General features: G+C 46.2%; 1 protein-coding gene across 1 annotated transcript; it reads right to left on the reverse strand.

Annotated features, from left to right (window-relative positions):
• Positions 1-1,170: 1,170 nt before the first annotated feature.
• Positions 1,171-23,227, reverse strand: ATP6V0D1 (ATPase H+ transporting V0 subunit d1). The gene is made up of 8 exons (XM_070952889.1): positions 23,060-23,227; positions 17,814-17,985; positions 9,843-10,021; positions 9,538-9,617; positions 7,996-8,073; positions 4,003-4,179; positions 3,240-3,317; positions 1,171-2,508 (listed from the first exon to the last, which is right to left on the reverse strand). The coding sequence occupies exons 1-8, from the start codon at positions 23,193-23,195 to the stop codon at positions 2,347-2,349; spliced, it is 1,062 nt and encodes a 353-aa protein (XP_070808990.1). The 5' UTR covers positions 23,196-23,227; the 3' UTR covers positions 1,171-2,346.
• Between the last annotated feature and the right edge of the window lie 459 nt (positions 23,228-23,686).

Consider the following 23,686-nt stretch of genomic DNA (forward strand, 5'->3'; position numbering starts at 1 on the left):
TGAAGGTTGCAAAACAGGCTCCAACTCAACCCTAGCAAGACAGAGAGGCTGTGGGACCCCTGGAGACAAGACTTCCATGTCTGGTTCTGAAAGGGTTTGCACTGCTCCAAACAGACCCAGTGCACAATCTAGGGCAGTGTTTCTCAACCTTGGAAGCTTGAAGATGGGTGGACTTCAACTCCCAGAATCCCCCAGCCAGCGCTGCTGGCTGGGGGATTCTGGGAGTTGAAGTCCACCCATCTTCAAGCTTCCAAGGTTGAGAAACACTGATCTAGGGGATCCCCTGGACTCCTGCTCAGAGCAGGTGACACCCATGGGTGATGCACCGGTTGCCTCCATACTTGTACTGGGAGGCCCTACTCACAGTAACTCATGCCCTTGTAACCTCCAGGTTAGACTACTGTTATACACTCTACATGGGGCTGACCTTGAAGACCACTGGGAAACTTCAATGGGTGTAGAATGCAGCCGCATGGGTAGTAACTGGTGCCACCTGTGCAGCACACGTAACACCATTTCCTGTGTGGGCTGCATCGGCCACCAGTGTGTTTCTGGGTGCAATTCAAAGTGCTGGTGGTTACCTATAAAGCCCAATCTGGCTTGGGACTGGGGTACCTGAGGGATCGGCTTTTTCCCATAGTCTCTACCCATCCGCCAAAGAGTGTCAGCTGGCAGGGACCAGAAGGCAGTATTTTCTGCAGTGGCTCCTGCTCTGTGGAACATCCTCCCTTCAAGATCCAGTCCTTCTAGTCTTTTGTAAAACTTTGAAGACCTGGCTTTGCTCCTGAGCCTGGGATGCTACGTGTTTCCTGACTGTATTGTTAACAGGCCAAGTATCTTGCTCTTGTGTATCTTGAGTTGGATGTTTTAATGCTTTTTTACTGGTTTTATTGTTTTAAAAGTTTTTTTCAAATTTAATTGTAATATATTTTATGAACTGTAAGCCGCTCAGTCATTGATTGAAATGGGTGGCCATAGAAATTAAACCAACAACAAATTTAGTAAATAGAGTACGCATTAGAACCGCCCACTTGCAAGAATCAAGTGGAAGCCATGGGATGATCCTTGGATCCTTCCGTTCACCGTTTAGGGAAAAGCTGCTTGTGATCAGCCCAAACTCCCAAGAAGCCCAATCTTTGCGGTCAAGTACAAGAGGCCAGAAGACAGAAACAGTGTTTCAGTGGTTCATTACATGGTTTAAGAGGAAGATACACAAACACTGGGAACAGCACAATCACTGAGCACACACGGAGGCTCTTACCCACAAAAGCCAGGAAAAGGCAGCATTTGACTGCACCCACAGGGGAGGAGACCCAAGTCTCGGGAAGCTGGATAGGGCAGGCCAAGCCCATTTTCTGAAGAGTGTTGCAAAGGGATGAACGTCTATCATTTTTTGCTACTCAAGTGTAGGAGGCCTGGCAACAAAGACATCCCCCCACCCCCAATTCCCTACGGGACAAACTGCATGCTCACAATGAAAACATGGGACTTTCAACAAGAGCTCTGGGCCCGTTCAGAGGGAAGCTTTTTCGATTACCATTGGTAGGAGAAAAGTTGCCTTTGAGGTCAAAAGCACCAGCCTCACCTGATTCAGGTAAACGGGCTGATGCAGGTGCCCAGCCAGGCCTTACGAGTGCCCAAAACAAGGAGTGGGAAGAGCTCGGAACCATCCCAGGCAGGGAGATCCTTGCCTGAACTCGGGGTCGAGACCCTCGGGGCCCTTGGAAAGACCTACCACTGACCATATTGGCAGGAGGACAGGGAGGGCTGGAGCTGCTGCTTAAGGTCAGAGCCACCACTTCCTGGGGAAGACAGGATGGAGCCCAGCCAAGCCAATGCTGGGCCTGTTTGGGGACCCAGAGGCCACCCAGGAAGGGAGAAACAGGCAGGGCCATAGGAGGGTGGAACTGGGGGGGGGACGGCCCAGGGGGAGGGCAATGCCTTTTTAGCAGCACTCCAAGAACAGGATCACTTGCTAAGCAGCCACTTCCAGGGTGCCTCAGAAGGGCCGCCCTGACCTGGGCTGAAAAGCCCCTGATGATGGTGGCAACAGGCAGCAGATGTGAAGAGTGGTCATGAAACGAATTGGTCACTCAGTGGGTCCCAAATGGAGCCCCCAGGATGGCTGCGGATGTGAAACCTTCTGATGCGCCCAGCAAGATGCCTTCTCAACAGCACAACGAGTTGGTACAGATACAGCACAATTTAGCCTGTCCGATTCTGTCAGGCACAAGGAGTCCAACAGGAAAGGGGGATGCATGTGGAAATCCTCCTGCCTGTTTCCCCAGGCAGGGCTGCAGAAGCCATCCAGGACATCTACGGGCTTTGCCAGACAAAGGGAAATACTCAGAAGATGGGAATGTAGTTGTCAATCTTTGCTCGGTGGCGCTGCGCAATGCATTCCGCGATCCACACAATGTTGCGACATTCTTGCTCCTTCAGTTTCACAAAAGCGTAAAACACACCAAAATGGAACTGGTTCAGGAAGGCCAGCTTGTTCAGCTTCACCTGCAGGGAAGAGACACACCTGAGCAGGCGTCCTGCTATTCTGGGAAGCCCCAACCGTCCCGGGGAAGAACCACTTTCTTCAATGGGATTGGCAGGGGAGATTTTTGCAGTACTGGCAGACAGCATCGCATATGGAGGGCTCCCACGTGACCTCTGCTGTGATGGCCACCCTCACCCAGAGGTGAGCCTGTCGCGGCTGAACATTGGCCTTAGAAGCATGGCTATCCCCCTGCTGAAGTCAGGCAGCTGCTCTTGAGGGCGCAGCTCACCACTGCCCTGCTCTGGACTAAGGGAGCCCCCTGGGCGGAAGCAGCAGAACGGACTCTATGCTGCGTCTGGATTTATAGCTAGGAATTGAGGATTCTCCTCTATTCAACTGCAACTTTAGCTATGGCATAAAGGTATGGAGGGCAACAAGGCTGAACCACAGGTTCTTTGTCCAAAGGCCTTCAGCAAACCTGACTGCATGGAGTGAAAAACTGCAGAAGACAGCAAAGGATGGCTTTGAATTAATCCGCTGCCATCTTCTGATGCTCATCATCCTCACAACACACAGAGGGCAGCCTTAGAAAAGGGTCCCAAGAAGAGCCACAGCACAAGAGGGAAGGCTCCTCTGGCTGCTGCCCCTCCTTCTCCCTTCCTGAGGCTATCACAGGCTGGGGAGAGGGGGCTTCTCTCTTTGTCATAGAGTTAAAGAACTACATGGGTATGGGGAGCTCCCACCTGCTCACCTCGTGCTCAAAGAATCGGTCTTCGAGAGTTTTGTCACCAGGGTTGCTACCTGCTCCTTCAAAGAGCAATTTATATTCCTGCAGGAGAGAGAGAAATGAGGGGAGAAGCTGGCATCCCACACACCCGTGAGGCACCTTTCCTCAAGCAGTAAATGGAATACACTTTGGTTGAGAGGTTGTAAGAGCAAAAAAAGGCACCACTCAGGCTGCCTTTATGGACATGTGCCAGAACATCCTCTCCGAGACAGGGAAGAGCCAATTTGGGGTGGTGGCTAAGGGGCTGCTGACCTCGAAACCAGAAGACCCTAAGCTCTGATTCTGCTTCAGGCCTGAAAAGCGGCTGGGTGACCTGGGCCAGCCCTCTCCCTGCCCAGCTCACAGGAGGAGAAAACCTGAGCTGCCTTGGTTAATCAAAAATAAAGGAAGGGTAAACATCAACCCAGTCTCATTTTCATTTTCATTTTCATTGGACCAGTACAAGATGAAAGCAAGAAGAAATGTCCTCTCAGCAAATGCTACCACCTGTACTGGGAACAGCAGCACATCCAGGACTCCAGCCCAAAGATCCAGAGGAGGCCAGGCTGGGCCATACCTGTACTGAGGAGAGTCACAAAAAAGACACCGGCTCTAATGTAAAACTCAAAGTTCAGAAGGACACCAACGCAGGCAGCACTGTTCAAGCCGGACTGCCCTTGTGAACTGGGCTCTGTAGCTCCCTCGCACTGACCAGCCCCACAACACACGGGTGCCCTGGAGCCCTTACCGGGTAGTAATTGGCCACGGTTTTGACTTGCTCGTAGTCATCTGCCCGAGCGAGCTGAGCCAGGCCCTCGGGGTGGAGTTTGCCACAGTGGGGGAAGAGCTTGGCGCGGTCCTCCTTGGACAGCTCGGTGCCAAAGGAATTGATGGTGATGATGAAGGCTCTGCGATCCGCTTCGAACTAGAGGGAAAGAGGGCCAGGTCAGCAAGGGAAGCAGTCGTGGGTGGGTGGGTGGGTGGGTGGGAGGGTGGAACCAAGGCAGCATCAGAGACAAGAGGATGGGGTACAGTCCATTCAAAAGCATAGAAGAGACCAAAGATAAAAATTGTGAAAAGCTAGAAAACACAAAAATATATTAAACTATTAAGTAGATATAAAAAAACAAGTCCAAAAGAATTTAAACTTGATGATGAGCATGAAATTGCTAAAATGTGTAAACTTTTGTTGAGATTTTAAAGAGAAGAGGAACAGGTTAACAAATGTATGATAAAGTGGGCTTTTTGATTGCAATGCAGGCAGTCCTCAACTGAGATTGGAACTTCGTCACTAAGCAAGGTGGTTAAGACAGTCATACCCAATTTTGTGACCTTTTCTGCTACAGTCATTGTGAAAAACTGTGGTCATTAAGTGAATTGTGGTTAAATGAATCTGGCTTTGCCCATTGATTTTGCTTGTCAGAAGTAATTATGTAGTATGTATAAAGACACTTCAAATGTTTGTTGGAAAAACAAACAACACGAAGGGACATTTTAATCAAGTTTGGGTATAAAAAGGCTGAAAAAATGGATTCAAATACATAGTTTGATACAGAGGATTTTAAAGGTTAATATTTAATTAAAGCCAGAACATTTCCTTTTAGGACTAATGGTAAACAGTTAGCAAAAAGCCACAAAAGTTTATTTAAAGATACAATTACTACAATGAAATTATTATATGCACTGAGATGGAAAAAGGACACCACCCACTGTGGAGGGATGGTTGGTGAAATTGAAGATCTCACCGAGATGGTCAAATTAACATTTGATTAGAGAAAAGATTATCTGCATTTACTGGACCTAATCCTTACTAATAGAGAATAAATGATAGAGGGAGTTGAAGTTGGCAGAACCTTGGGTGAGAGTGACCATGTCATATTGGAATTCAATATAATGCAAACACAAGCAATAGAACATAATCCAGTGTCTTAAATTTTAAAAGAGCTGATTTCCACAAACTCAGAGAGAGCCTAAAAAAAATTCCATGGATGAAAATCCTAAAGGGGAAAACAACTCAAAGAGCATGCGAAACTCTGACAAATCTGATCATAAAAGCCCAGTCCAACACCACTGAAAAAGAAAAACAAGAAATCCAACAAGAAACCAGCATGGCTGCACATCAGCTACACTCTGATAAACTGAAAGACAAAAAGGAAAAGTACAAAAATGGAAAGAGGGACTAACTAAGGCAGAGTATCAGCAGATAGCCAAAATCTACAAAGAAGAAGTCAGGAAAACAAAGGCTCAGAATGAACAGAACTAAAAAGTATTGTACAGGCAATTCATGAAGATGTTAAGGAACGAATAAACAAAGTAGAAGTAAAAGAGGTGAAAGAGATGATGGGGAAAAATGAACGACGACTGAAAGTAGTGGAAGAGAAAGCAGAATCAACAGAGAAAAAGGTGGAGGAGATGGACTATAGACTCATAACAATAGACAAAATCAGGAAAGAACAATTATATATCTGGAAATGGATAAGGCTGAATTTTATTTAAGATTCCAAAATATAGAAGAAGAAAAAGGAGAGAATTTACCCGAAAAAATTGCCAGAATACTAGCAGAAGCAATGGAAGAGAATGCAGAAAAAATATTAAATGGGATAGATGAAACTTTTAGAGTACATACAAGATACGCAATGAGAAATAATCTACCCAGAGAAATACATGTCAGATTTACCAAACTGAGAACTGAGAATCTGAGTCTTCGGAGAGGGATGGCATATAAATTGAATTAATTAAATTAAACAGAGATTTTGCAGTTTATGAGGAACATGACGATAAAATATAAAGGTAGAAAGATAACAGTGTTGAAACAAGTCCCAAGAAGGGTTAGAGATCTAAGAAAAGAATACCAATTCTTGACGAAATGCTTGAATAAAAAAGGAGTGAGTTTTAGATGGTTGGTACCAGAAGGAATTTTGGTGAACTGAAAAGAACAAAGACACAGATTAGATACAGTAGAAAAGGCAGAATTATTTTATCAACAATATATAGAACACTAAGAAGAAGAGAGATTGAGAGAAGAAGGAGGGGCAGGCTACCAGGAAGAAAAAAGAGAACAACTAAAAGAGACAACCAAGGAACAAGAACAGAGGGCAATAAGAGAGGGAGCAAGAGCGAAGGAAGCAAAAGAACAAAGGGAAATAAAAGTGACTAGATCAACTAAGCAAACAAATAAGTAAAATATGGAAGAATTAAAAATAATATCAATAAATATAAATGAACTAAACTCAGCAATAAAAAGAAGAATATTTAACAAATTAGAAAAACTAAAACTAGAGATTATATGCTTACAAGAAGTTCACATTAGGAAACAACATAAACAGCTGTTGGAGCAGACAAAATTGGGAACATTATATACAACGCTTGCTAATCAAAGTAAAAAAGGGGTAGCACTATACATTAAAAAGACAATCCAATCTAAGCAAATCTTTGATGATGAGGAAGGAAGGGTGTTAATGGTCGAAATAAGAATGAACCAAAATAAAATATTGTTAGTGGCAATATATGCCCCAAATGATAACCAAGAAGAATTCTATGCAAAATTGCATAAAAAAATAATACAATATGAAGATGAAGATATATGTATAATGGGAAGATTTCAATGTGATTGTAGATAATGAATTGGATTACAAATCTACAAAAGTGAACAAGAAATTTAGAAAGACTCTTCCAAAAACATTTTTTATAATGATAGATGAATTAAGTTTGCAAGATGCATGGAGACAAAGATACCAAAAAGAAAAGCAGTATACATTTTATTCAAATAGACACTTGTCGTGGTCAGCATCAGTTCTCCATTCAGGTGAAGAGTGTTTGGACGCCTATGGGATGCTTAGAAACGGAGCGGGTGTTGTGGCCTGCCAGCGGCCTGCGCAGCCTGTTGCTGATCCCGACGATGAGGAGGCTGGTGTGGTGTTGCGCCAGCAGCCTGTGCATGCAGGGGCACACAGAGCTGCCAAAAGGCAGGAGTGGTTCCTCAGGAGGAGGTCTCCTCGAGAGGAAGGCTTGGGGCTAATTGGCCACTCCCTTAGCCTATTTAAGAAAGAACGCAGCTTGTAACAAGCTGCAGGAAAAAACTTTAGTTCGCTAATCATCGCGTTGGGATGTCTCTGCAACCTTGCTTCTGGACTTTCTGCCAACTCCAGTAAGACTCTGACTATCTTATCTGTTGAATTCTGGCAGGCTGTTAAGAACGTTTTATTAACAGCCAGCATTTGCTAAAACTGCGTTATTTGAGTAAACTAAGTTTTGTTCAGAGTTTGTGTGTGCTGTGTTCTTTGGGATCCGTAGCTGGGGCAGAACAGCGGGTGGCTTTTCACTTGCCAGATGAAAAGTGTCTGGGCGGTAGCAGAAAGGAATTGGGGGAGGGAGGGAGGAGCAGGAGAAAGGCACCGCAAACACTTTTCACGCCCAGAATAAAAGTTTCTGGCGTCCGTGATCTCGTGAGAGTTCAGGCACCCAGTCCCTGCAAAAGAGAATTACCTGTACATTTTTTTAGCCTGAGGGAAACTGTTCTTACATGCAAAGAAAAAAGAAAAAAAGAAACCAATGTCCAATACCTTGTGCCATATTAAGTTTTTCCAGACTTGAGCAAAAACCAAAAGGAGCAGAGCTGCCTTCTTACAGGTCGTAAAACAGCTGGGACCCAGCACAGGCAGAGACATCCAAGGCTCCTCCTCTCCTGCCAAGCAAGCAGGAAGCTGAACCCCCACAGAGCAAGTGCTAAGTTGGCTCCTACCTCCAAAATTGGGCACATGGCATCTGCTGTTGTGCCTCCCAGGCTCTTGCAGAACTTGTAGAAGGACTCCAGGTAAGCCTGGGGAGAAATTGGCCAATAGTTAAGATCTGGACAGCAAGGCCGACAAGAGCAACCCATGCAAGCTACAGAATGGCCCACAGAGAGTTTGGAGCTGACAGCCTGGAGGGGGCACTGCCCTCCAAGAAGGTTGGGGGGGGGCACCCAGTTTGGCAGAACAGTGAGCAGCTTTGGGACAGGGGAGAATCTTGAAACCAAATCCCCAGGTGAGACAGTCTCTACGTATGTTTGGGAACATACAAAAGCAATCAAAGCAGACAACGTAACGGGTGGGCAATTTGCAGGCTACTTTGGGCATTAGCACTTAACATCTCCCCTCCTGAAATCTCTGAAGGCAGATGGACTGGCCTTTTCTTTTCGGAAGATTCAGCCAGCCAGGCTGGACTATGAAGGCACACAAGAGCTTCTTAAAGGAAGCAGGCATCCTCGGCCAAACCTGTCCAGCAGCCCCTTTGCTCAACTCTCTGCCCAGGGAGCTTGGCAGACCCCACCCCACCACTTCCCACATTCCTTTTTCGCTTTGATATCCACTGGGAGCCATATGTTTATGACCTCTGGCTCGTGGGAATCTGTCTGATCAAGCAAAGTAGGTAGAAGCAGCATCCTGGGCTTTGCCAGGCATGAAATGAACCAGGAACCTGGAGCAATCAAGCCAGTCCTTGACCTCCGTGCTTGGAGGCCGAGGGAGTGGCAGCAGCTTCCCACAGCACACCTGGCATTCCCACCTCCTCACTCTCCCTCGTCTCACAAAGTGCCAACACACTCTTTCAGCAGCACTACCAGTTGTTATATCATGGCAAAAAATTGTTACACTGAACTCCCACAGGGCAAAAACTCAGGTCTTCCATCAAGTGCTACAAGTGGTCCAACTCACCTTTTGCCCTTCAAATCCAAATGGATGCTCATCCCCCATATTTACTTCTCAAATATAACATGTGTGTTAAATTAATTCTGAGAGTTCTCTTAAACAAGTAAGTCTATCAGATTAACTCTCCCTCTGGCTGCCATCCAGAGACAAGAGCCAAACCCGGGGGTTCTCAACCTTTTCTTCATCACGGACAACCCCCCCCCCTTAAATACCATTTGTGGCTACCACCAAGACTCAAGATTGAAATCGTAACATTTCTTCAAGCTTTTGCAGAACCTCTGTGATGACATCTCAAAGACAGGTTGAGACCCCCTGGCCTAACACATCCTTACAAAAGCAGGACTTCTATAGAAGTTGCTCTCTACTATTTGTTTACTCTGCAGTTCCTATGAGGGACTGAGGAGAGCAAAAGGGAGCCTCCAAGGTGCAGGAGGCTGAGGCCTGGCCAACATGGCTCCTGCCCCCCACCCCGCTGTGGAGGAAGAGGGGGCTTTGTCCTGGCCCTTCTCGCTTCAGTTCGTCCTGCAGACCCAGCAACATTGCACAAATGGGAGAAGCTTTGTGGCACCGCATTTATTCGTCTCTTAAGCACTAACCTTATATAAAGTGTTTCGTATAATTTCTATGTTCATCTCATCCAGGTCCTGCTCAGATATGCAATCCTGGAAAAAGGCGGCTGAAAGAGAAGAAAAAGGGTGAGCAGGAGAAGAGAGACCCCTTAGCATCCCTGCTCAGGCCTGCAGCTATCACTGCTTTGTGGAGGAAGAGGAGGAGACCCCTCACCTAGCAGGCCCTGAGGTGCTCCACAAAGACTCAAGCCAATGACTAAGCTTGGCAAGGCTGCCAGTTTTTCCGTCCACCCAGGACTGAGCTCCATTTGATAGCTACCCTCTTATCTTACCAAGAGGTGTGTCCACCAGGATGGCATTGTATAGCTCAGCTGGTGTCTGGGCAATATTCACAGCCTCCATCTGCTCAAAGCTGCCCAAGGGATGGCACTTGGGTACCAATTCTGCAATGGAGCGTTGATGGAGTGTCCCAGTAATCAGCAGAATGACATTATCGATCATGTAGCTGTAGCTGAAAGGAAGCCACGACAGCAGGGTTAGAAAGCAAGCACCCCGTCCCACCCTCTCTCCAGGGCAGTTCCTGTCGCCATCCACAGAGCCTCATCACTCACATATACAGTTGTGCTCATAAGTTTACATACCCTGGCAGAATTTATGATTTCCTGGCCATTTTTCAGAGAATATGAATGATAACACGAAAACCTTTCTTTCACTCATGGTTAGTGTTTGGCTGAAGCCATTTATTATCAATCAATTGTGTTTACTCTTTTTCAATCATAATGACAACAGAAACGACCCAAATGACCCTGATCACAAGACCTGATGAACAGAGGTCAGCGTGGCATTGTGGCAAAAGCATTGGATTAGAACTACAAAGACCCAGTTCCAAGTCTGTCCTCAGCCCCAGAGGTTTGCCACATGGCACTGGGTCAGTCACTTTCAGCCTAGCCACAGCAAACACAAGAAAATCACAGGTCTTCTCCGGGAGGGGGGGGGCAGCCCCTTCATGCTCAGAAGCAAGCCGAAGCAGGAGTCTGAAAGCCCTGCCAGAGGTGGAAGTAGAGCAAGGCTGCTTTACTCTGAGAAGCTTCTCAAAAAGCTGCAAAACCCGTTTGCTTCAAATGATGCCTGTTTTACTACAGATCTTTCATAGTGAAAAGGTAAGAAGGCTCCTCTCCCGAGCAGAGTGCGCAGACCAGCCCTTAAGGCTGGATAGCAGGACTGATCAAGCCTGCCCCAGATTTATTTATTTATTTATTGGTTCGATTTATATGCCACCCTTCTCCGGAGACTCAGGGCGGCTTACAATGCGTTAAGCAATAGCTTTCATGCTTTTGGGCTTTTTGGGCCCCCCTAAGCGGTGTTCTTTTTTATACAAAGTCAGCTTATTGCCCCCACAATCCGGGTCCTCATTTTACCTACCTCGGAAGGATGGAAGGCTGAGTCAACCTTGAGCCTGGTGAGATTTGAACTTGCAGTAATTGCAGGCAGCTGGTGCTACTTAACAGCACTTTAGTCTGCTGTGCCACCAAGGCTCTTCCTTGAGATGCCCTCAGTCCCACTGCACAGCCCAGGGCAAGGGAAGGCAGCGTACCCACAGGCTCTTGAAGCCTCATCTGGGCAGAACAGCAAAGCTGCCAGAGCAGACAGTGTTCTGAAAAGCAAGAGGGCATGGACCCAAAAGATTTAGGGGGCCAGGAAAGGAGTTTGAGTTCTCTGCTGTATCCCAAGCAGTCCTGAAAGCAACCAGACCCAGCTTCTGATCAGGACAATCAATGTTTCCACTGCCTGCCAATGCTTAAGATTTCATCACACCCGCAGAGTCAATTCTCATGTGACCTCTTTACATTTTTGGCCTTTAACTCTCATTATAAAACCAGGAGTTAGTGATTTAAAACACTGGCTGTCACATTTCTTTGTCTTCCCTTTCTCACTTGTCTATATAATTCTATCATCATATCCTTTCTGTTCAGTTCCTCAGTAAATGACTTTTGAATCATCCATCCAGGAAGCCAGAGATGCTTAAAATAGACTTTACCCTCCTAGGCACCTGCCTGCTTCTTCCGTGCATCCTAATTCCACCCATTCTTCTGCATTTCAGATCCAAAGCAGCAGATCCAGCAGCTGTCTCCTCAGTTTCAGAAGGACAATGGAAGGATTCTTTTAGGCAGGCAAGGTCAAAAGGGGGCTTTGAGAAAGGACTTTATGGATCACACCAGTTCACTTACACCAGGAACTGAATTTCCTTGAGCCATGACAGTCCCACAATTTTTTTGAGAAAGTCATTGTCCATTCCAAGACTGAATGCCATTTTGAAGGAGCACTTCCATCATCCATCAATAATTTCAAATCATCCAGATGTTTAGATATCAGATTTTCAAAGAACTGCTACGCTAGGGGTAGGAAACCAGCACACTGCTACTTTCCCACAGTTTTTTGCCACCTTGGTGCCACGCAAAATGACATTGCTGAATCACAGTGATATAATATTCTGGAATTTAACTGTAAACAATATCTATGTATGTATGCATGTATTTATCAAATTTATCTAGCTGTTAATCTCACAAGAGATTACTCTGGGTGGTGTACGATAATCACCCATTATTTTTGTATCCTGTTTCCGGGGACCCCCAGACCTGACAGCATAACCAGGTCTTGAGGGACTTCTGGAACTTTGAAAGGGAGAAGGGAGCTGATCCAATGTTTGGGGGCAGAATCCTCCACAAGATGGGTGCTGTGGCAGAGAAGGCCCGCCACCTTGGACCCACCAAATCTAAGTCCCTGGCTGTAGGAGGAGTGGCAAGACCTGGTGTGGAGTCAAAAAAGGAATCAGCCTAGTATCTCTACATAGCCACAAATGGACTGAGTCAGGCCCTTATTGAATTCTGTTGACCCTTCTCTAGTGCCAAAATAGTGCTAACCATTAGTTGAGTAGATTCCTGTGTACATGCATGATTAGCAATAAAATCAGTTTAATTGGGCCTTCATGTGTGGGTCTCGTCTTTTGCGCCTGACACTGGCAGATGGCATCAGCAGCCTCCTCCTCTGCCAATCTAGTGGGACAGGCTGACATAATCAGTCAGAGATCAGCTGTGTGAATATGAATCTCTCCAGCAGAGCTTCCCAAGGACTTTTCCATTCCTCAGCCAGGAATCTGGAAGCCCCAGTGTGAGCACAGCAGCGCTAACCAAGCCCACGGATGTCTTGATATTAGGAGCCCCCTCCCATAGTCTCCTTCTGCCAAGCATCCTTTACAAGGAGACGGGAGGGTGGTGCAGCCCTTCAAAATGGGGAGAGGGGGCAGAGGGGAAAGCAGGGAGAATGTGGGGACATACACTCTTCAGGAGGGGTTTAGAGAAACCACCCAAAGGAACAGGGGATCCCAGAGAGGTTTGTGGCTCAGTCTATAGGGGCCCAGGAATGCGCTCATAGGCCTGAGAAGAAATGATCTTTTTTTTTAAAAAAAAAATTGATTTATATGCCGCCCTTCTCCGGAGACTCAGGGCGGCTTACAATGCGTTAAGCAATAGCCTTCATACTTTTGTATATTTATACAAAGTCAGCTTATTGCCCCCACAAACCGGGTCCTCATTTTACCTACCTTAGAAAGGATGGAAGGCTGAGTCAACCTTGAGCCTGGTGAGATTCGAACTTACAGTAATTGCAGACAGCTGGTGTCTGCCACCAGGCCCTGCAGACTAATGCTTCCATTTCGGGCATAAATACTTGGAAAATTTATTTCTGAAGCACTTAGTTAGAGATATGGTTTGATGGCAAAGCCAGGTTCACTGTGTTTTGCACCTGGCCCCAGATTTTAGTAGCCTGTTGTATAACTACACAGCCACACTCTAAAAAAAACAAACAGTGGAGCCATGCTGCAACTGCATCTACCTTCAAGATGGGATGCGCAAAATCCTACAATTTTGGGTTGTCCCCAGGTGAGGCAAAATGAGTTGCAAGGGCAGCTGCAACCATGTGACCAATGCTCCACCTCTTTTTTACACACCTCCTCTTGCCACAGCCATGCTTGGCCTTGTGTGGCCACAACCTGCAACCGCTATGGTTGCAATGTAGCTGGACTGTGCAGTGGGGTCCCTGACTTAGAACTGGTAACTCTGGAAGAGGATTAGTTCCCTGCTTTGGTTTTTTAGCAGCCACTTCCATTAGGCTTCATCACTGTTCTGGACAAAATAGCAGAGTTGGAAGGGATCTAGTCCAACCTCTGCACAAGCAGGAGACCCTGTACCGTTCTGGATAAATGGTTGTCCAATCTCTTCATAAAAACCTCCAGGGATGAAGCACGCTAAAGACAAGCCATTCCGCTGATTAATTGTTCTCACCGCTAGGAAACGTCTCCTTCTTGACCTTACAAAATATGTCTGTGTTGTCTCCTGAGGACTCCTGGACAATCCCCGCAGTTTTTTCAGCAAGATTTCAGAAGTGGTTTGCCATTGTCTCCTCCCTAGGACTGAGAGAGAGGAAATGGGCCAAGGCCACCCGGCTGGCTTTGGGCTCAAGGCAGGACTAGAACTCACAGCCTGCCCACTTCTAGCCTGGTGCCTTAATCACTACACCAAACGGGCACTACTCAACCACAAAGGAAAAAACAACATGAACATGGGATTTCTCACTCTTGTCATGACAAGCCTGCTAGGTTTTCTTCTGGTCCACGATTCTGCACAGTAGGTAAGTGGCTCCAAAAGAAAATCTGTCTGAATTGATTTAGATGAATTAGCACATGGCTGTGACCTCTAGATGATTCGACCTGACATCTGGAACCAAGCAGGGACAGCCCCAGTTGTGAAAACTCTTGGCCAGACAAGCCAGTAAAACCACCACCCGGGAAGAAAGCGTCTGGAACACCGCCAAGGCAATCGCAGGAATGCAGTCATCAGGAGTGGAGCTTCATTTGAAAGGTAGTCCATTTTTTAAAAGTTATTATACATGACTGCTGTTCTGTTCTTAGAAAGCTTCTTCCTAAGAACAGGGAAGGATCAGCTGCTGCTCACGTTGGCAGTTTTGGCTGGACTGCCCCCACCAGGAACTCCTCCTCTAGGTTTTACAAGCTAGAAAGTAGAAAGTATATTCCTCATTTTTGCAGATGGTATGATAGAAAAGCATATATCCCAATGCAAGTCATTCAATGACTATCTTGAAGATCGCCCAATATTATCTGGTTGTTGCCGCAAAAAAATCAGCCTAACATTTCTCTGCCTGGAGCCAGTGACCATTTTGCACTCCTCGGCTTCCCCAGGGGACCTCAAACTCCAGTGCCCAGAGGCTTTCTTAGGAGATGCATAAAAGCAGCCAACTTCTCAGACCAGGCCACCCAGCACAGCAGATCGCCATTCAAAGCAGCTAAAAAAAAAACATTTTACAATTTCCATAAGGGAATATACTTATAGTCTGTTTAAACAGGAAGCAGAACAATTGAATGTTATTATTAAACTCTTTTAAATATACAGGTAGTCCACACTTAATTATTGTAACTGGGATGGGCAACTTTGCCATTAAACAAAGTGGTCACTAACTGGGAAATCACATGATTGCAACAGTGGATGCAAAGAGGCAAGATTAGTCATTTTCATACTTTTAAAAAATATTTGCTTGACTTCCGTTGGCACCGCCGGCGTCGCGGATGGTCTTTTCAGACTGCCAGCCCCGCGATTCCGTTGGAGCCGTTCTGACAGCGCTAATCAGCTGTCAGACGGCTCAAAAACCTCTCCTTCGGGAGAAGAAGGAGAGGAGAGCCGGTGGGCAAGGGTAGAGCTCCCTGGGAGCCCCTGGAGCAATTCCAGGGGCTTGGAGGGTGAGAGCTCCCCGTTCAGCCCACTGAAGCTCCGGATCCGTGGCGACTCCGTTTTAAACGGAGCTAGACGCCGGCGACCAACTCTGCTGTCAACAAGAAGATTAATTGATTCCAAAAGCAGGCAGAAGGGAAGCAGGAGAACAAGCCTTTGCAAGTATGTTGCTTAACTCCTGGGATACATTGTTTCTATTTGATTTTGCTGAGCGAATGGCGTCTTTATTATGGCTGGACTGAAAGTGAAAGCTAAGTGCTTGTTAACAGATTTGTGCTTAGAGACTGGACTTAAGCTGCTGGGATTTGAGAGCTGAGTGTAAAAAAGACTATCTTGCTTGATAAACTACAAATAAATTTGAGAAAGTTGCTTAAGAGATGTTTTGGCTTTGAAAAGAAAAATTTTCTTAAAATAATATGGCTTCCAAGCAAGGAGTTTCTGAAAGTGGTGGAAGCTCTTTAATGGCGTCAGAAATGACACAGAGAACTGATTCACAGAGCCAGGAGGATTTTTTCAGAGATCTTACAGAATTTATAAAGGAAGCCACGAATAACCAAATGGCAATTATTAATAACTTTACAGCAACCATAGAACAAAAATTTATAGAGCTGGTGGAGGATTTAAAAGCAAATGAGGATGTTTTTGAAGGAAAGCACAATGACAATGAAGGAGACATTTTGATTAAACAGAGAAGCTGGATTTGGCTGATTCTCAAGGAACTTCAAACCCTTTTCCTGCCCTTGTGGAATTAACCAACAGTACTTTTCAAAAACATAATTTGGAGCAGAGAGAAGAAGAAACTGATCAGCCCTACGAGGTTTCGGAAGATTTGGCAGAGGCTTTCACACAATTAATTGAAATGCAACAACTGGACTTTTTTTTGCAAACTCATCGAGTTAACTCTTCGTTCTATGGACTGACTGATTATATAAGCAAGAAGAGTCGATATGGGGGCTCCAAATCAGAGGAAATGATTCCAAGAAAGGGGCAAGTTTTTAAAGATACATCAACCCCCAGTTGAAAATCAAAACCTCCTTAAAATAAAAGCAAGAGGGAGGAACAAAGATTGGAAAAAATATAGAAAGAAAGGAAGAAGGGAAGATTAATTTTCTTTGGTTTAATAATTGATGTATTAATGACTAATTACAATGATTAAGTAAATGAATTAAGAATTCAATTAATGATTATTTAAGGTTTAAGGAAAAATATTTGAATCTTGAGAATAAAAGTAGGAGGGAGAGTAAAATGATTAAGAAAATGAACTAAGAATTCCTTACAGATGTATTATGAGAACTTTAGGCTTTGAATGATCCATTAGTGTTTGTTAATGTTTTTAAAACTCTTAGGCCTAAAGGATTATATGTTACCTTGAGTTTAAAGGGAGGTTGATGAATAATTTGTAGAAGGGCAGTTAAGGGGTCTAGGGAATTATAGTCTTGCATTATTAGCATATTTTAGCGTATGTTTGATAAAACTTATACCCTTTTTTTCTTCTGGGAAGTCGGGGAAGGGGGGTGGGAAGGGGGGGTGGAAGGGGGTTTATAAATGTTTAAATATACAAGTGAAAATGTTATCTGTTTGATTATAAAAAATAATAAAAACCTTTTATTCAACAAAAAAAAAAAAACTTGCTCCTGGGGAAGAAAACTATGACAAATCTAGACAGCATACTAAAAAGCAGAGACATCACCCTGCCAACAAAAGTGCGTATAGTCAAGACTATGGTTTTCCCAGTTGCAATGTATGGCTGTGAAAGTTGGACCATAAGAAAGGCTGAGCGCCAAAGAATTGAAGCCTTTGAACTCTGGTGCTGGAGAAGACTCCTGCGAGTCCCTTGGACTGCAAGGTGATCAAATTTGGCCACCTAATGAGAAGGAAGGACTCACTGGAGAAGAGCCTAATGCTGGGAAAAATTGAGGGCAAAAGAAGAATGGGACGACAGAGAATGAGGTGGCTGAATGGAGTCACTGAAGCAGTAGGCGTCAGCTTAAATGGACTCCAGAGGATGGTAGAGGACAGGGAAGCCTGGAGGAATGTTGTCCATGGGGTTGCGATAGGTCGGACACGACTTTACAACTAACAACAACAAAAAACCAGCATTTTCAATTCCTGTCCACAAGATTTAGTATCTGGTCTCATCATCCCAACGTTCTTTCGTTCATTTCTTACTTTGCAGAACATTTAGAGTAACTGCCAAATTTTCTGTTTTGGACAGCTTAGGCCCCCCTTAATCTGGAATTGTCACAAAATTCCCCTCTTTAAATTCAATTCTCTTCAGCTTCTAATGAATTCAACACAGAAATTCAAGGCTAGAATAAGGAGTTGTGATCTTAGTGAACAATTCATAAGCATGAAGTAAGAAAGACTCTAGAAGCTCAGAGTTTTCCCTAGATAAATGAAAGCAAAGAGTGTTGTGTTTCCACATAATCCCCCCCCCCCCCCCGGTGGACTTGTGCCAGCCAGATTGCCAGGGCTTTTTGGCCCTGCAGATCCAGCACTTACGTGATGAAATCCAGGAAGCTGGCCAAAGGCTCGTAAGCGTGATTCCGCATGTGGCGGAACTCCACAACCATCTTCTCCTTAAGCTTGTCATCAATGACAGAGACAGTGAGAGGAGAGGCCTCATTTGCCAGGAAGTTCCCATAGTCCGTACTCTGGAGATGAAGCTTCAGATCTGAAAAATTAAAAACAAATTTCAGGCAGGAAAATTGATGGAAGACAGACCTGGCAATCACTGACAATAGTTTCCCCCCTCTAGGCTGGAGCTTGGCATTTTTACTTGCTTAATGTATAAGGTATGTCAGCTGCCACCTTAGCCTTGCTTGTGCTTCACCACTAGGCAGTGAAAGACCTCCATGAACTGTGGGGGGAGGGGGAATGAAGGGGGGAGTGCCTCGGGAAACTAAAGCAAGCGCTGTATCAGTTGCCTCATACCAAAGAGGTGGGGGGGACATACCAAACTATGCTTGGACTGTCCTTTAGGAAAACATCTTGCCTGAACTGGATTGGTTGCACTGGGGGAAGCAATGAGAGACAGTTAAGGGAAGGAAAAGTAGAATTTAGGGATTTTGGCGCACAATTTTCAGTTTTGGCTTTGCACTACTGCAATACACTTGATTTCTAATAAACTATACCTTTCTCAACAAATGGAGCCAAGGATCGTTTTTAATTAGAAGTTTGTGACAGGTCTAACAAGGGGTACCAACTGTCTTTCTAGGGATCTAGAAGCATCAGTCCCTTGGGACAAATCTCTGACAAAACAGGCACCTCTTTCCAGTGCCTTTTCCTATCTAGTAGCTAAGACACCTTCTGGAAGGCGTAGCTGCTAGGGAGACTTGAGTGGCCCTGCATGCTTCAAATCCAGGTCACTGCTGAGTCGCACTTGAGAACCCAGAAGGTATTCTGCAAGAAGATTGCATAGACCAGTGATGGCTAACCTTTTTGCCACCGCATGCCAGGAGGGGGGGACGGGGGAGGGTTGTGCGCGCACGTGCCCACACGCATGCGCGTGCAAACCCCCCCCCGCTCCTGGCACATGATGGCCTGGTAGGCCCGTTTTTCTTTCTTACATGGTTCCAGATCCTCTCTATTTATCTGGGAAGGGCGAAAACAGCCTTTCTCACTCTCTCTCTCTCACTCCAAAGGCCTGAAACGGCCCATTTCCCAACTCCTGGTGGGACAGGAAGTGACGTTTTTTGCTGTCCCCAGCCTCCAGAGCCTCTCTAGGAGTCTCTGGAGGCTGGGGACAGCAAAAAACGTCACTTCCTGTCCCACCGGGAGTTGGGAAATGGGCCCTTTCAGCCTCCGTAGGGCCTCCAAGAGAGTGGAAAAGGCTGTTTTCGCCCTTCCCAGATACACAGAGAGGATCTGGAGCCAGGTAAAAAAGAAAAACGAGCCTTCCCCACCCCCCAGGCCCTCCAGAGGCAGGAAACAGCCTGTTTCCCTACTTCTGGTGGGCCCAGAAGGCCCGAAAATCAGCTGGCCGGCGTGCACATGCACCCCAGAGCTGAGCTGGCGTGCCCACTAATATGGCTCCGCATGACACCTGTGGCACGCGTGCCATAGATTCTCCATCACGGGCATAGACTGACGACAAACAACGGCATGACAAAGTAACAACGGTGTATTGGAAGATCCACAAGAAATACCATTTGCCTGCAAGCAAGAACTGGTCAGACCACAAAATAGACAAAATAATAGAAAACGTAGACGCTAAAGTGGTCTGGAACTTTAGAATTCAAACAGACAGGCACTTGCCCAGATTCTACAACTGTCAATAAGAAAGACACAACCCGTCTGAACAGTGGACTTGCCAATACCCGGAGACAGCAGAATAGAGAAGATAACAAAACAAAACAAAACACAAAGACCTTAAACAGAAATGGAACGACTTCAGCAAAAGAAAGCAAAGATAGCATCAATAGTCCTAGGCTCCTTGGGTGCAATCCCAAAACAGCTGGAGCACCACTTGAACAGCATGGGCATTGACAAATTCACCTTTGATCAGTCAATTGCAAAAGGCAGCTTGACTCAGAATAGCTGATATCCTGCGATGGAACCTTTAACACCATCAAGCATCAACATCTGCCTATCTGAGGTCTTTGGGAAGGACTTGACAGATGGATAAAAATGCCAAATCCAGTCTGAACATCTGCTTTACTATGCGACGAACAATAATAATCGAAGTCTTTTTAGCCAAAGAAATGAAGTGCAAAGCACTAGGAATATAGAAGTGGGCAATTGATATACCTTCAATCCACTCCTACATCATACAAGACCCAAATTAAGCATCCTTGAAAGATGGTGGATTATTTTTTTTTACTTTGTGAGGGACCTGTCTCTCCAGCTTCTCAGTATCCCAACAACTACTCCTGCCGGACTGCTTCCCCATATCTCCCACCTCATGCAAATGTTCCTCAAATAGCAAATGTTCCATAAAAAGAACAGTCTTTTCTTGCTGCAAGTCCAATGCCAGCCCCAACAGACTGAGCTAAGGCAGCTAGAATAAAGACTAGTTCAGCTCCTCTCAGAACAACTGGGAGCCTTAATCTCCCTCTGACCTTTTCAGTGGTTCAGTTTGACATGTTCTAGCCAGCCAAAAGTCTCAAGTCTTGGGGTAGAGATGAGGGGACAGAGAGGGGGGAAAGTGTGAGAGAGAAAGTGATTGGAACCAGATGGAATTGACATGCTTCTAAAGACTTCTCAGATTTTGGGAATCTGGAAGAGTTCAAGGCACTCTCTGCCTTCAGGGAATCCATAAATTGCATAATTACTTTTCAGTTCAATATCAAAAAGGCAGAACAGAGAAGGTGAGGGATTACATGCTAAATCAGGAGACCCAGAGCACCACTTTCTTAGTGAGTTGCACAGAGATAGAATGGAGGTAGTCCAAACATGAGTGCAGCCATGTATGAAGCACAGTCTAGAAAATGTTGACTTTCAGCTTCTGGGTGAGGTTTTACGGCATACTAGATGTGACCAAAATAGTAGAAAAAGTGAGTGAAATGAACAATGGCCAGTGATGATTCCTGGCCAGTTAAAGTCTTTCTGGGCAAAGGACAGAAGGAGAGATCACCCATCTGTGCCCCAGACAGCAAGGAGATTGCAGGATGGAAGTCTTGTGGTCCTCTCATGAATAGAGCGGGTGGGAGGGTCACAGAAAAAAACAGCTTGCTTGCACTTGTCATGCCCAACTTTTATAGGACATTGAGTTCAACCCTTTACTTCTTAAATCAATCTGAGATATAATCAATTTACAGTTGAAAACAAGAGCACAAAATAAACTTCTTGGACAGTCAGCTTTCCTTCCAAATTACAAAAAGCAATTGTACTTAAATCACTTCCAATTAGAATACTGCACAAAAGGGAGAAGTATTGTTTTTTTGATCAACAAACTTAAACCTAAAAAATGTATTATATTGATACATGAAATGAAATCATGTATGAAAAAGAGTGATGTTCACTTTTAAACAATAGAGGTTCAGATTGAACTTGGTCCAAAAATTGAAAGAATTGTTAGAAATGTTTAAAGGTGAACTGCACTGAAAATGACAAAGAGCCTTAGCACTTTGGATTCTGAACATCTACAACAAGAATCTGAGGGAGAGATCGCCATATTGGGCATTACAAATCCTAAGTTTTTGGCATAAATATGGAATATAAATGCCTAATGTGGAATATAAATGGGACAGGTGATCCTCAAAAAAGAAGAAAATTGTTTCACTATTTAAAAAATTGAAATAGGATTTATAGTCTGTTTACAAAAAGCATATATTTTAAAAAAGGATTTAACATTTGACTCGTTACCCTGATACCTGGGATAACATCAATGATGAGGAAAAAACAGAAACGTACTGGCTTTTATCTTATACCAACATGGGGAAAGGGCCTGGCACACAATGAGCGCAACTGCAAACAGAATTCCTGATGCAGCAACAGAGAACAGCTCCCAGGAATGAAAAGGCAGCCTGCTTGAGGTTCTGGTTCGTGGCTCAAGAGGCTAAAGAGGATGAGTTGCTCTTGACTTGGTCTGGATGGGGTTCTTCTACCGTGTTTCCCTAAAAATAAGACCCTGTCTTATATTTTTTTGAACCCCAAAATAAGCACTTAGCCTTATTTTCAAAGAGGTCTTATTATTTTGGGGCACGTGGAGCAAGATGGGGATCCTCTTGTCGTGTTACCTGATTTCCAGCTCTGCGTTTAAATATTTTTGGGGAGGCTTATTTTAGCGCATGCGATTGGGCTTATTATCAGAGGATGTCTTATTTTCGGGGAAACAGGGTATGTCCCTGGTTGCTGTTTGGGATCGCTCAGCTGTTGCTGGATTTGAAAGAGTTGAAACAATTGCAGCCAGAATGCCAAAAGTCAATTTAGCAAGGGTTCCCTCTGCCTTGGTTACAAGTCCTGCAAGGCACTTTGTACTTCACTCTTAAGAAGTATCCAGAAATTAACAGATTAACAGAGTTGGAGGGGACTTTGTAGGTCATCTAGTCCAAGCAGGAGACCCGACACCATTTCTGACAGATGGCAGCCCAGTCTCTTCTTGAAAGCTTCCAGGGATGAAGCTCCCACAACTTCCGAAGGCAACAGTTACAACAGGCGCAGAATGAAAGGAACAGCCAGGCCACTGATACAAGATAGAGGGACCATCTCCTTGCACAATTTAAGTCTTTTTTTAAAAAAAAGGACGAGCTGACAGTCTGCAGGGCCCCATCTCCCACCAGGAACCGGTGGCTAGGGGAGGCTGCAAAGGCCCTGCTGCCCCTGCTGCAGAAACCCATTTCGCTCCCACAACTTCCCTTTTAATACTTTTCAAGATTTTAATTTTTCCCAATTTTTAATGGGTTCTGTGTTTTTAAAGCTTATAAGCTGCTTCGAGTGTTGAAATAAACTGAACTGACGGGATATCCATTCAGAAATAATTGAACAAGAAAGCTTATATTTCATATTTTCAGTCATTAAAGAGACACGAAAGCAGCCCCGGTTGGAACCGCACGCAAAGCAGCCAGGCCAAGAGAAGAAGGCGGAGAGGCCGCCGCTTCCCCTTTTTCCGGCCCGCCGCCAGGCCCGCATCGCCCTCAGCCTCCCCGACTCCGAAGCCGCGGGGCAGCCCGGCGTTCAGCCCTCGAGAAAGCGGGGAGGGGGCCGCGGTGGCCCTCCCGGGAGCGGCGATCTCCCAAGCGGAGGTCCGTCCGGGAGCCGAGCGCCGGGAGCGCCGGGGCGGAGGGAGGGAGGGAGGCGCCACCGACCTTCCAGGCTCTCGCACTGGACCAGGTTGAGGTAGTCGGCCTGGCTGAGCACCCCGGCCTTGAAGCCGCGCACCAGGCCCTCCAGGTAGCCGCTGTCCACGTTGAAGTAGAGCTCCGGGAAGCAGGAGAGCAACATGGCGGCGGCGGCGGCGGAGCCCGGTCTGTCCCGTGACGCCCAGCACTTCCGCCGCCGCCGCCGCAGCAGCGGCCATAGAGACGGGCGGAGGAGCGGCTTCCGGCGCCGCCAGAGCGCCCGTCTGCGTGGGAGCCGCGGTGGGGCGCCTCTGCTGGACAGGCCCGGGAAAACTCCGCCGGAGGGATGAGCGGGTGGGCGGTGTCGTCGGAAGCTTCGGTTGTTGGAACGGGAGTCCGAGAGCCGGAAGGGGGCCGGGAAGTGCGGGCCCCGCTCGGGCAGGAGAGCCTGGGCCCTTCCCACTGAAGCGCCCTTTCAGCGGCCGGCCTCGCTCCCCAGCCCCTGCCAAGCGCCCCGAAGGAGCCGTCCCCGGCAGCGGCTGGGAAACGGGGCCAGGCGGGGGAAGGGGCTCCTGGGCCCGCCTCCAAGAGCTGCGAAGAGGGAGGAGGCGGCCGCCCCGACAGCTGCCAAATGCGGGAGGGAGGGAGGGAGCT

This window comes from Pituophis catenifer, unplaced genomic scaffold (genome assembly GCF_029215685.1).
Source record: "Pituophis catenifer annectens isolate HBS135680 unplaced genomic scaffold, rPitCat1.0.hap2 SCAF_13, whole genome shotgun sequence".
NCBI lineage: Eukaryota > Metazoa > Chordata > Lepidosauria > Squamata > Colubridae > Pituophis > Pituophis catenifer.

Excerpts from the sequence above, each read along its gene's own strand:
- ATP6V0D1 (XM_070952889.1), bottom strand. The coding sequence starts at position 23,195 with ATGTTGCTCTCCTGCTTCCCGGAGCTCTACTTCAACGTGGACAGCGGC. Across the intron at positions 4,180-7,995 it reads CCATGTGCCCAATTTTGGAG|TTCGAAGCGGATCGCAGAGC; the intron begins GTAGGAGCCAAC and ends CTTTCCCTCTAG. Across the intron at positions 2,509-3,239 it reads ACCGATTCTTTGAGCACGAG|GTGAAGCTGAACAAGCTGGC; the intron begins GTGAGCAGGTGG and ends TCTTCCCTGCAG.